This window comes from Jaculus jaculus, chromosome 12, assembly GCF_020740685.1.
Source record: "Jaculus jaculus isolate mJacJac1 chromosome 12, mJacJac1.mat.Y.cur, whole genome shotgun sequence".
NCBI lineage: Eukaryota > Metazoa > Chordata > Mammalia > Rodentia > Dipodidae > Jaculus > Jaculus jaculus.
The window spans coordinates 92,540,540-92,554,423 of record NC_059113.1 but is presented as its reverse complement, the minus strand read 5'-3'; the positions used below and the strand labels follow the sequence as shown (position 1 = coordinate 92,554,423).

The 13,884-nt window shown below is 41.6% G+C and overlaps 1 protein-coding gene across 2 annotated transcripts in view; it reads right to left on the bottom strand.

Annotated features, from left to right (window-relative positions):
• Ttc29 (tetratricopeptide repeat domain 29) overlaps positions 1–13,884 on the bottom strand; it is a 212,388-nt gene that overhangs the window by 125,044 nt on the left and 73,460 nt on the right. For both annotated transcript variants that reach the window (XM_004655942.2, XM_045131550.1), the window contains 2 exons: positions 13,116–13,328; positions 8,080–8,165 (listed from right to left, as the gene is read on the bottom strand). In XM_004655942.2, coding sequence (XP_004655999.2) covers positions 8,080–8,165; positions 13,116–13,328 — 299 coding nt within the window. The remainder of the gene's footprint in view (positions 1–8,079; positions 8,166–13,115; positions 13,329–13,884) is intronic.

Genomic DNA, 13,884 nt, shown 5'->3' with positions numbered 1-13,884 from the left:
TATATACTTTTAAAGGAACTTAAAGATATTTAAGAAACACACTAAGGAGGGGCTGAGGACTTGGCTCAGCAGTTAAAGGTGCTTGCTTGTAAAGCCTGATGTTCCAGATTCAATTCCTTAGTACTCACATGAATCCAGTTTGCACAAAGTGACATATTCATCTGGAATTCATTTGCAGTGGCAAGAGGTCCTGGCATGCCCATCTCTCTCTTCCCCCATCACTAGTCTCTCTCTCTCTCGACATATATTTCTCTCTCTCCTCATAAATAAGTAAAAATATTTTTTTAAAATAAGCAACACACCAAATAGAAGCAATTTTAAGTTATTTCCTCTCTCCAAATTTTCTGTCAAGTGAAGCAGTACAAATCAGGCGAGCCATTTTTTGTTTTGAATGACTTTTGACATGTTAGGGTTTTTATTCTTGCTTATATCTGTTAAGGTAAAAGAATAAATAAAATCTCACCAGATTATTACTTTATAAGAATGTATGACTTTATAAAACATGATTTATGTCCTCCTTTGTTAATGGGTGCATACAAAGAAAAGTGTAAGTTGCTGGAATTAAATTAATATCACTATTTTCTGATACCACATTTATCTGATTTTTTCTATATAATACTACTGATGCCACTGGAGCTACAAGCCAGCCATGTAAATCAGTTCATGCGCACGGCAGAAGTTTAGTTTTATACACTGTTGTAGAGATGATGACATGCGTTAAGCACAGAGGTGACTACATTTGGCATGTTTGGATAATAGTACATATGAATCCTGCACTATAAAAGGAAATAAAATATCAATCTGATTAATTCTGCTTTCATTGCGTAAGGTTGGATGGCTTACATCACTGCTAAATAATGGAAACCACATAATTTACCGAATGAACTGGTGATTGAATAAAGTTGGTGTTCCTGGAATTGTTAGGTAGAATGAGGTATTTAGGAAGGAAGGAAACCCACACAGCAAGACGGAGTGTTACGGAGGTCCTTGTCATTTTTTAAATAACTTTATGGTGGCAATATGATTGCTTTTACTGCAGAAAGCTTTAAGTGTAGGTTTTAGTAAAACACATTTCTCTTTTAAATCCCAGCATCTCATAAGATATCTTCCAAAATTCAGAATTCTCCCTCCTGGATCATTTGTAAGTCTAAATTGATGATGTCCAAAGGAAGTCTCTATTTCTTTCCTCAGCCCCCGACATTAGGTAGCATTCTTTGCTTGAATGTCTGAGTCTCCATGACCTCTGGCACAGGTTTATTGATGTAGCTATGGCTTCTCTTCACTAAATACACTTTCCTCGTTAATGGGTATCTCAGCCCTAAGTAAATCCACTGTTTATCTTTATTTCAGCTACATCCTGCCCTTCACTAAAGAGCCCTTTGTCAGTATTTTACTTATTTTCTATTTCTGCAACTGAACAGTATGGATGGGTAATTTACAAAGAATAGAGAGTGATTTGGTTCATGATTCTGGACTCTAGGAAGTCTGAGAGCGTAGCGGTGCACCTGTGAGGGCTTCTTGATGCCCCGTCACGTAGGGGAGGGCATAACATGGTCCTATGACAGAGCAAGCATGGAAGCTCAGCCTTCTATTCTTCTTACAAAGCCACTCTTACCTTTGTGGGGACCCTATTTCACAACACTGTCTAAATGTAGTTCCCTCCCCAAACTCCTACCTTCAAGTAACAACAGCATATGACTTTGAGGACTGAAGCTCCAACACATGAATTCCATGGACACACTCAAACTATGGCAATAAGCAAGAAATGTATCTCCAAACATCTATTCTTAAGCTTGTGTATGAATAATTTGTTATTAAATGAAAGCATTTAAATGAAGACATTCTGATTCATCTTAATGGAAGTATTGGTATTAGAAATATTTACATGTAACAGATTTATCTAAATTAAAGTTTTTTGAAAAAAGTTTAAGGATTTTTTTTTTCATTTTTTTTTTTTTTGTTTTTGTTTTTGAGGTAGGGTTTCACTCTAGCCCAGGCTGACCTGAAATTCACTATGTAGTCTCAGGGTGGCCTCAAACTCATGATGATCCTCCTCCTACTTCTGCCTCCCAAGTGCTGGGATTAAAGGCGTGCACCCCCATGCCCGACTTGGATTTTTTAAACAGATGAGTTGGCAGGGAGAGATGTATGAAGGTTGAGGTTGAGTTCTGAGGCAAAAACACTGAAAATTTGAAGATGTTTCAATTTACAAACTTAAAATTAAAGTGAGTGGATAAAACAAAGTATAGAATTAGTAACAGAAAAATGGTAAGACTGTCTCTCACAGAGGCTTTAAGATGACATAGCTGATTTGGGGGCATTCTTATTCTTTTTACAGCCACAGCAGGACAGAAACACTGACTGCTTTAAAACTGAAGATGCTGGTTACAGTGTGTGGTATAGAAAAGTAGGACAAACAAAAGGACCTTACCAAGGGCCGAGGACAGATGCCGATGTTTTTACTCATATGCAGAATCTATCCGTCGTTGGTCCACCTATTTATCATCTATTTATCAATCATCTACCTACTATCTATCATTTGTCTATCTGTTACTTTATCATTGCTGAAGAAAAATCACCCAAGTACAAGTAAATTATTGAAGAAAAGGGGCTTAATTTGGCTTATATTACTAGGGGAAGTCCATGATGGTAGGGAAAGCATGAAGCATGGCAGGAGCAGGAAACTGGTGTCACAGTGTCACATCAGCAGGGGAAAGTAGGAAAAAGAAGAAAGGCAAGTGGGGCTGAGCTTTAACACCTCAAGACCCATCCCCAGTGACGCAGCAAGGCTTCCTCCAGCAAGGCTTTGCCTGAGAAAGGTTTCACACCCTTCACAAACAGCATCATCAACTGGGGATTAAGCATTCAGGCACATGAGTCTATGGGGGACCATCTTACATTCAAATCACCACTCTATCTATCATCTATCTATCCATCCACACAGCTAAGTACAAATGACATGAAAGTAGAAGGAGGACTGTTCTGTAGGAAGGGGACCAGGAGAAGGGGAAGGAGACACAGAGGAATGGGGAAGGGAAACTAGCCATAGATATGAATGAAGAACAATGATATACACGTGTGAAACTGCCATGATAAAACTCATTGTTGTATGTTAACTAAAAATTTTTTTTAAAGATTCAAGGAAAAAAAAGTTTAGCATCAGTAATATTAGTTAGGAAGCTAGAATGAGGCTTGGAAAAGGGAGAAGCAGAGAGGAATCCGAGGCAAGTGAAGGGACAGAATGTGAGGGTAGAAGGGTCTTGGGGGACAGGGAAAGGAGAGAAAGGGAAAGATACACAAGACTGATGAATACATGAATAAGTATCATAGAAACCTACTTGCTGGTTAGCTAATTAAAGACATAATTCCCTTCAAAAGAGAGAGAGAGTTTGGACAGAAATACCCTGCAAGGGTGAAGAACGCTTTACCCTAAAACCATAGGCTGTTGCTGATAAGTCCTAGTGCCAGAACTGGGGTACCTTCTTTAGGTGATCAGGGAAGTCCCTGAGGCCCCCAAAACAATGCAGGCCATTGCCAAAGCACTTGGTCACCCACCAGAACTATATGGCAATTTAGAGCTAAATGGTATTGCTGAAGACACCACAGGCTGGTTTGCAGGGTATTAAGAGATCAAGCCGGAACTGAGATGGGAGGCCAGTTCCTGCTGGCTAGCGGTCATAATGCTGGAAAGTGCTGCTATGTGAGCTGCTAGGGGACTGGTGTGAACAAGCTGTGCATTCTTCAACATACAGAGTCAACCAGCCAGGCAAGATATACCCACGGGTGTAATAGTGGCCCACAGGCTATGGGGGTAATCGACTGCTCTCTAACTGGATATGGGGCCTGCTCAGTAGGAGGGAACTCATGTCTGCTTTGGAGAACAAAGTCAGAAGACTATTCCTTGGAAGGTCATTTATCCTATAGGTGAGCTTTCATTGCTTTTTGGCTAAGAGGTTATGACCTTCAAAAACTTTTCTCAATCTCTCTGTTTATCCCTTTGATCCACACTGCACTCACTCTTGGTTAGAAAATCCATCTGCTTTTTATGGATGGCAGGAAGTACTAGGGAGACCGAAGCCCTATCAGTTTAACAAGAAAAGAAGCTGCCTAGCACTAGACAAGTCATCTCTGTCACACTTGCCAGGGCCCAGGAAATGCTACACAGGATCGCTGCTTGGCCTTTCAGCCAGGTTACACGTGAGTGCTGCTCTCACTGCTAGCCTGAGAGCCCGCTCCAGGGAGGTGGTGGTAGATGCTGGGGAGACTCAGAACTCATCAAAGCAGAAAACAAGTGCTCAGAACGCACCGCTCAAGGAGGGTTCTAACATGCCCTGCAAGGCTCAGGGGGCACTGTAGAAGAAGGCGCAGAAAGAATGTAAGAACCACAGGGTGGAAAGGAGCACTCTGAGACGCTGTCCTCCCCCCACACACAACCCCCAGTGATTACCAACAACTCCACTGAGGAGGGCCCTCGTTGGAGCGGGAGTAGGGAGAGGAGATGTAAGAGTCTACCCTAATGGGAATATGACCAATTTGCAATTCGTACATATATTAAAGTTCTTAATAAAAAATTCTTAAAAGCAAAGATAAAAATTTTAATTGTATTGAATACTTGTAGTTACATAACAAGTCGTATCTCTAGTGAGTAAGGGAATCAATCCTATTCTTAAAAACTTCATTTTTTGTTGTTGTTTTTTTGAGGTAGGGTCTCGCTCTAGCCCATAATTTTATTTGATCATCGTATTTTTTTTTATAGTGGGCTTAGTAAATTAGAAGGGCATTGTCCTGTTGCAGATTTTCTCCCAGACTTACTGTAAGCAACAATTAATGCTGTCAGAGAAGAGACTGCACAGAGAAAGGCATGCTGGAAGTTGGAAACAGACAAAACAAGCCCAGAAGTGAAAATGTAAAAGCGGTTCAAACAAAAAATATGAAGAATGTCTTTTAATGTCAAAGAAAGCAGGAAAAAAATGGCTACGATAAGATGACGAGGAGAACTAAACAACACGGCCTTCAAATCTGAAGTCAAAATGAGATGCCCGATTTTGTGCGCCTACCTCAGCGTCATAGAAAACAAGGCACCAGCTAATAAAATCAGCAAAGCTCAGAACTGGTATTGTTCATCTGGGCAACCAATTTCTGTTTTTTTTCTCAGATGCTTCCTTGGTACCTGCACAAGAGCTCCCAGCTCCAGCTGGGAGTGTGTGGCCTTCTCTATTTTACCTTGCGTTCCTGGTCTGACCACTGGGCCTCCCTTGACCGTGAAGCTCCATTGCAATGTGAGGCTTGACCTGGGCAAGTCTCCCATTCTGGGTGGGCTTGTTCAAGAAGGAAGCAGTACACTGCCTTGGGCAGATTCAGCTGTAAATGACCTGAAGTGACTATTCATTCTCTCCTAGCTTTGAAGAACAGGTGTCTGAAATCAGGCGTCAAGCAGGGTCATAAGCCCACTGGTGCACTGGTGGCTCTGAGAGGGGCTCCTTGGCTTGCCTCTTCCCCCTTCTGGTGGCACCAGGCATTCCTGACTAGCAGGTCGCATCACTGCCTTCTCCGCCCTCATCTTCACATGGTCTTTATCCCGGGTGTGTCTTCCTGTCTTCTGCTCGTTTCAAATCCTCTTGTCTGCTTGCCTTTAGTTTTAGAGCCTGCCAAGCTAATCTGGGATAATTATCTCACCTCAAAATCATTACATTGATTACATCTGAATTCACTGGATCTGGGGATTAGGAAGTGGATTTCCGGGGTGGATTTAACCCACCACTGTCTATGAAGTACATATACTTCTTAGTCCCACAGGATACATGAGGCAATTTGAGATGTCGAGAGCTCCAGGGACGTGCCCAAAGTTATTCAGCTAATAGCTTCTGAGCTGGAGACTCAAATTTTAATACTTTCCTTAAGAGAGTAATAGGTTGAACAATATATTTCATTTGATTCATTCTTGACCTGACTATCTATGCCAATGAATGTGTGATAATATACACCTGGAGTTTCCACCTCTAGGAAGCCATTTCATAATTAACTGTGCCATGCTGGATAAGGCTATTCCCTGTCACACTGTGTTAATTTTGTCATGATTGCGACAAAACACCTGAGGAAAACAACTTAAAAATCAAGGTGTTTCTTGGCTCACGGTTTTGGGGGTTTCCTTCCACGGTCACTTGTTTCCATTGCATTTAGGTTTGTGAAGCAAGGTGTGGCATTGTGGTGTGGAGCATGTGGATAAGAGAAGTAACACACTTTGTGGTGGACAGGAGGCAAAGGGATGAGGACAGGCCCTAGGACAAGTCATAGACCCCAAGAACACTCCTCCCACACCATCAGTAACCTACTTTTCAATAGGTTTTTAAAATTTATTATTTTTTTATGAGTTGATGTGTGTGTGTGTGAAAGGGAGAGAGAGAGAGAGAGAGAGAGAGAGAGAGAGAGAGAGAGAGAGAGAGAAAGAAAGAGAAAGAGATAGAAATGGCAAGCCAAGGTCTCTAGCTTGCTAGCATCTAGAAGTCGAACTCCAGACACATGTGCCACCTTGTGCATCTGGCTTACGTGGGTTCTGGGGAGTATAACCTGGGTCCTTAGGCTTCACAGGCAAGTGCCTTAACTGCTAAGCCATCTCTCCAGCCCTTTAATAGGTTTCTGAGACAGAGTCTTACTCCCATCAGCTGCTTTTGGTTGGGTACTTCCTGCCAGCAACATGAAGGTGGTGAAAGCAGCCTGAATTTCTATTGTAGTCAGTTTCACATTGCTGGGATGAGCATTCAAATAAGACACAGTTTATGGGAGGAAGGGATTTATTGATCCAGGGGAAGTTTCATCTATTATGGAAGAAGCTGGCTCCCATTCATAAATCCAAGGAGAGGGAGAGAGAGAGGTAAACTACCACCAGTCAGCAACACCAAAAGCAGCAAGCACAAAGCCAGCAGCAAGCAGGACCCCAGAGCTCAAGCCTCCCTGCACACCTTTGGGCTGGAATTGAGGTCCTCCCCCCGTGACACGCCCCTGTAGCAGCGGTCTGCCTGATAGGGACTGAAGCTGCAAGCTCAATTTTAAAACACTCTGAGTCCATGGGGACATACATTCAAACTACCACAAGTTGCAAAAGAGCTAAAAAAAAAAAAAAAAAAACCTGGGCTGGAATGATGGCGTGGTGGTTAAGGCACTCGCCTGTGAAGCCTAAGAACCCAGGCTTGATTCCCCAAATAACAGATACACAGGGCGGCACATGCATCTGGAGTTCATTTGCAGTGCCAAGAGGCCCTGGCACACTCATTCTCTCTCTCTCTCTCTGCCTTTCCTTCCCTCTCTCTCATAAATAAATAAATAAACAGAAATATTCTCTAAAAAGGAGCTAGGAAATGATATGTAGCAGGAATATAGGAACCCTACCTAACTTAAATATCTCATGGAGCCAGTAAGATTCTCAAAAGCTGGACATTAAACTAATACTTTATATCAAGCAAGATTATTACATGAAAAGCATCTGAAGTGTAATAGGAAGCTACATTCATGTACATGAGAAGAAAGAGATGATAACATTGGTCTTGATATTTGTACTTGTATTTCAACTAACAAACAAATCAGTCCCAAAGCAGATAAGCAGTTATTTTCCTGTGAAGTAAGGTACTTCTTGAACTGGAGTTCACAATTCTTTCCTTTTTCCTTGCTCCCCCACCCAGTAAAGAGATACATCACCGCAACTCAGATTATTCTCAACAGCCATGTTTTTTCCCAAGGAAATTTTCCCAAATCATATTCTAAAAGCACTATATTTTCACAACTTATTTTTCTGTCATTTAGGCCCACTTTCTCTTGTCCATGGTGACACGGGGGTACAGAGGGTTGTAGTACTGCACACACTTAACTTTCATACATCCTACAGTGTCTCATGGTAACTGATTCCATCCTACCCTTTTATAACCAATAGAACCCATTTTTTCCCCCTGCATCTAGCATTGCTATTCTGGCGTAGTCTCTGTAGACAGTTACATTGGTATCCGGCAATCCTTGTCTTTGGGCCTTATCATAAGGCACAATACAAAGTGGCACAAGGGCAATGATTAGAAGTTGAGTTCAGCTTACTGTTAGCGCCGTCTCATGCTGTCCAGCAGCCAAGTGTGCTAAGCCCAGGTAATAGGAAGCTTCTCCTTCCATACTTTTGTCATTTCCTACAGCGAGGACATAGAGCAATTACCATAGCATTGTAGAAATGGATTTATCACAACAACCGATTCTTTATTTTTAAAGGCAACAGAACGTGATTATTTTATAAACATAGACATTCATCCATGATCCGCAAAACTGACCTGCATTAAAACAACAACGACAAAAGGGGGCTGGAGAGATGGCTTAGTAGTCGAAGCACTTGCCTGCACAGCCAAAGGACCCAGGTTCAATTCCCCAGGACCCACATAAGCCAGATGCACAAAGTAACACATGCGTCTGGAGTTTGTTGGCAGTGGCTGGAAGCCCTGGCGTGCCCATTGTCTATCTGCCTCACTCTCTCTGTTTCTTCTTCTCCCTCAAATAAATAAATAAATGAATAAAAATAGAATGTTTTAAAAACACACAGTTAAAAAGAAAGGCTGACTTAAATACAACTAGCCTGGATCCTAAATGACGGGACAAGGCATAGCAGACAATACAGTGATGAGCACTTTGCCTCTAGCAAGGAACTGGTGGACAGTCAAGTGTACTACTGACACCAGTGCCCCATGGGAAGACCGGTGGAGGTCCAGCTCGTCCGCTACCACTCACATGAAACGACCGGTAAAGCAACGACTTAAATGCTTCATAGTCACGTCAGTCAGCTATGTTTTTAACTGAACAGATGATTAGCAAGTCAAAAGCTATTAGTTGGATAATGGTCATTTTAGAACTACTGGCTAGAGCGTAAATGAGAATGACTGGTTGAAAAGTGCATGCACGTCTTGAAATCAAAACAGGTGTTCTTTGCTAATCACTAGTAACACTTTATTATCTTTTTTTTTGCAATGAAGTTAATCTTTCTAATTTCTGTGCTACAACAGTTATCTCTGGACTTAGCTAGTTCTTCTTTCCAAAGGCAAAATGTACAAAGTTTCAACAAGAGATAGCTCATACTGCTCGAGGCCTCTTTGACTTGTTACAATTACTTTGGAAATGCAAGATGTAAATTGAATATACTAGAATGAATCATGAAAAGTTCTTATTTTTGAAGGTTTACATTTTTTTCTTTCTTAAGTCATTAGCTACCACTGTCACCTGACTTCTGGAAATACAAATAGTGACAAGTTCACATAGATTCAGGTTTTCCACTGTATCTTTCAATTTCTGAGCCTTCTATTTTGGTCCGTGAGGGATTTCAGGAGCTAGCAATTCTCTACGCTGCATGCCCTTTCACCACACTCTAAATCATCACTTGTCAAGCAGCAATGCCAGTGATGACGTTTGGTTTTCTTTTCTAGATATGTTACTGGCTGCAGAGAACTGGACCACGTCACCTCACTGTAGCAGGCAGTGATGGGTCAGTGATCCACTCTGGGGGAAATTTTAGCTCTATATCAAAGTCCTAACACCTGATTTAGATGTATGGATGTTAAGGCAGGGCTGAGACTAGGAAAAGAAAACATAAAATAGAAGAAAGTGGCTGTTAGGGAAAGTTGACCCTTGGATAATTATAAATTAATTGTACGTGATTTATATCTACTGAATGAAAATGGGTAGTGGGGTGGAGGAGAGAAGCAAACCGTTGCATGTTTTCTGTAGAACTCCAGAGTCTAGGTTTGATTCACACACATATACAACATGAAAGCATAAAGAGAACTATTTGGGAGGAGAAAGGTGACCAATAAGAGGGGAAGGAGTAGGGCTGGAGAGAAGGCTCAGCAGTTAAGGCCCTTGCCTGCAAAGCCTAATGACCTGGGTTTGATTCCTTAGCACCCATGTAGAGCCAGATGCACAAAGCGGTGGATGCAACTGGACGTTGTTTGCAGTGGCTAGAGGCCCTGGTGCACCCATTCATTCTCTCTCTCTTTGCTTTCAAATAAATTTAAAAAATAAAGTTAAAAGAGAATATGGAATTCTAACAATTCACTGATAGAAAGACAACACAAATATGGTCAAAGATTGTCAATAGACATTTCTGCAGAAAAGATACCCAAACGGAAAATAGGCCCATTGAAAACTGGTCACCATCATCAGAGGGCAGGGAAGTGCAGATTTAATCACAATGTAATCCACTTTACATCTACTAAAATGACTATAATTTTTAAAAGATGAATGTACAACTTACGGGGAGTGGGGGGCAACTGTGGAACTGGTCAATGGAGCAGCCACCTTGGAAAACTGGCAGTTCCTCAGTAAGCTAAGACAAGAGTTATCATTCAACCCAGTAATTGCATTCCTACTTACACAGCACAGAGCATCATCACTGACAATAACCAGGAGGTATAAGCGATGTGCATGTCCATCAACTGGTCATGGGTAAGCAAACTGTGATGAAACCACACAGTGAGACATTATTTGAGAATTAAAAGAAATAATAAAGTTTCTCATCCAAGTACTAACCTGGCTCAACCATGCTTAGCTTCTAAGATCAGACAAAATCAGGTACAGTCAGAGTGGCATGGCTGCAGATAACCCATGAAGTCCCCAAAACAATATAGACTGTTTCCAAAACATTTTATTACACACCAGAGCTAAAAGGTAAGACACTATTCATGAAGACACCACAGGCTGTGGTCACAGAATCAGAATACCATGCTGGAACCAAAAGGGAAACTAGCTCCCTCCTGGAAAGCCCTGTGGGAGCTACTGGAAGTCAATGGTTAGCAACGGCATGAGTAAGCAGCGGATCTTGCAGACTACATTGATTTTGCAGTCTGACCAGCCAGACAATATGTACACACTTCTGCAATAGCGGCACACGGTCTCTGCGAATAAGACTGGATATGAAGTGGGAGAGAATTCATCCAGCACTGGAAACCAAGTCATGATCCCATGGTCAGGAAACTCATAGGCTTCAGAGAGAAACCTCCACTGCTCCCTGGAGAAGAGGAGTGGGCTTGTACAACAAAAAGCCCCTCGAAGAATTTTGCATATACTCTAACCAAAGCAGCTCTCACTCTTGGTTGGAGAATCTGTTTTATTTTACAGATGCCAGGGATAACAGAGGAGAGCCAAGATCCATCAATAAGATAAGTAGATAGCCGACTGTCCACCACAAGATTGCCGCCCCTATCACACCTGCCAGGGCCTGGGAGAAATCGCAGAGGAAGCGGTGGTGTGAATAGTGTTCTTACTGCTGCCCTGACAACCAGCTCCAGGGCGATGGTGACAGACACGGTGATGAATCAAAACCCATCAAAGCAGAAAGCCAGAAGCTACGGAGAGCACAACACTAAATCAGACTGCCAACAGGCCTCCCATAGCACAGGGAACTTGGCGGAAGAGGGGACAGAAAGATTATAAGAGCCACAGGGTGGGCAGAGTACCCTAAGACACAGTTCCCCCAGTATACCATGGGCTGAGGTCTTCATGACCGCATAGTGAATACCATCACACCACTGAGTAGGGCCCCAGGGAAATAGGGGGAAGGGAATAAAGAGTATAACCTGTCATATATATATTAAAAAAAAAATATATATATATATGATATATATTATGTCTATATATTATGTACATATATATTATGTATATATACATATATATGTATATATACATATATATGTATATATATATATATGTATATATACATATAATTTTTAAAAATGGAAAGAAGTCATGATATCAGTCCTTTACAAGGCAAGGGTTGTTGTGTGAATGATGACTGCTGGGCAGGCTGAAAGTCTGGAGCTACCCAAGTCATCTCCTTGTGCCTGTGAACTACCTTGCAACATACTGAATGCAAAGCCAAAGCCAGCTGCCCTTTCTTCATATGCACTCCTGTGGACCAAAATCCTCACGTAACTTTCCATGTGACCAAAGTTTTCTGCTGAAACTTATCTAACGAGTCACATCACTGTTTATCCCTTCAGAGAAGATACTAGTTCCTTATCTATGCAAAAGCAACCCACTCAATGGGATATAGCTTTCAGTGAGAGCAATTTCCTTTGAGTGTTTCAACTATAATTATTAAAGAGAAGTGGCAGAAAGAAGTCCAAATATTTGCTTTTACCCTTTAGTAAATTACACCCTAGAAAACCAGGCCTGTTTATTTCAAATGAGCCATCTGTCAATCAACTTAATAAACTATTCACTTAATTATATCCATGAGATAAACAACTTTAGCCCAAGATTGTAAAACTCATTTTTTTCCTCCTTCAGAGCAAAAAGCTTTTTGATTAGAAAATTACCATATGATAATATTGTAATTCAAGGATATTTTTCTTTGCATTGTACAATTCAAAAACTTCTGAAAGTATGTTTCAATTTTTCTTTATGTTTTATACAGATACAAATACTTTAGAATATTAAGGATGGGGCAGCTCTCACAAAAGTGCTTTTATTGTTGTGCGTGTGGATCAGTGACGTAGGGATCCCTGCTAGCCTGCAGATTCTGATGCTAACTGCCTGCGTAGTGGGGTAGCTGGGCTTTCGTTGCTTGCTTCCTGCTGATGTTGATGCTGACAATCCAAGGAGGAAAAGCAAGGGTCTAAGATATATTGCAGGTCTATGCCCCCTGCGTTCCTAACTAAATATTTATCCTAATTTCCCAATTATCCCTATTCCCATAAGGAGTTTATAAACAATAGTCTCTCAGAGTGCAAGAAATATACAACCTTTAACACACACACACACACACACACACACACATGCACACACTCATGAACACACTTGACTTTTGCAGATGACCTTACCCTCTCATTCCTCACTTTACATAAGTACCCCCAATGGACTGTAATTTTGGAGATAAAGCTTTCAAGAAACTAGTGGATTTCTCGTTGTCAGCACTAAGGCACCTACCCCTGTTTTGCAATGAAATCTGAAAGTATATTGATGGCATTTGTCTTTGTATTTCCTAGGAAATAAATAATCACCCTGATACTTGACGCTATTTTACTCCACTCTCAGGAAAACCAGCATCTGCCCATTAAAGAAAGCAATGTAAGTGTTTTTTTTTTTTTTTCCCCACCTACCTTCTCTGGCTATCTCAGAAGCTTTTATTAGAATTTTGATGGCATTCTTGTAATCTTGACTTTCCAGCATTCTGTCTGCGAGCAGTCTGTAAGTCCTCACGAGACTTTCACAGGCCAACAAGTTGAGAAAGTGGCCTGTCTCGTCCTTCCATATCCGCCCCTGGGTCAAGTGATAGAAAGCTTCATAATGTTCTGCAGCTTCCAGAAGTTGACCTGAAGGATAAAAGCCACTTTGTAAACATAAAGCACAGACCAGCACACATTTTCAAAATTATTAGGTTTATATCTTAGCATTGCTATGAAAGAGGGAAACCCCATGGGATACATTGGAGCATGTTTAAGGGCACCAAGGAAATACACTGGGGAAAGAATGTGTCTCCAGTGGGATGGCAGGTGCAGCCGACATTCTGGATAAACACCTGTAAGAAGGATGTACTTCAGGGGCTGGAGAGATGGCTTAGTGGCTAAGGTGCTTGCCTGCAAAGCCAAAGGACCCAGTTTTGATTCCCCAGGCCCTACGTAAGTCAGATGCACAAGGTGGCATATGAGTCTGGAGTTTGTTTGCAGCAGCTGGTGGTCCTGGCATGCTCATTAGCTCTCTCTAATAAATAAATAAATAATAAAATTAAAAAAACAAGGTTGTACATCAGCCAGCAGAGATGGGCTATGATTGTGCATGTTTAGAGATAGCACGGAAGTCCAGTCATAGTAATGAATGGCAACCACATTGCCTAGCGTTTGCTGAACGTGACAGTCATGTACTCTGTGC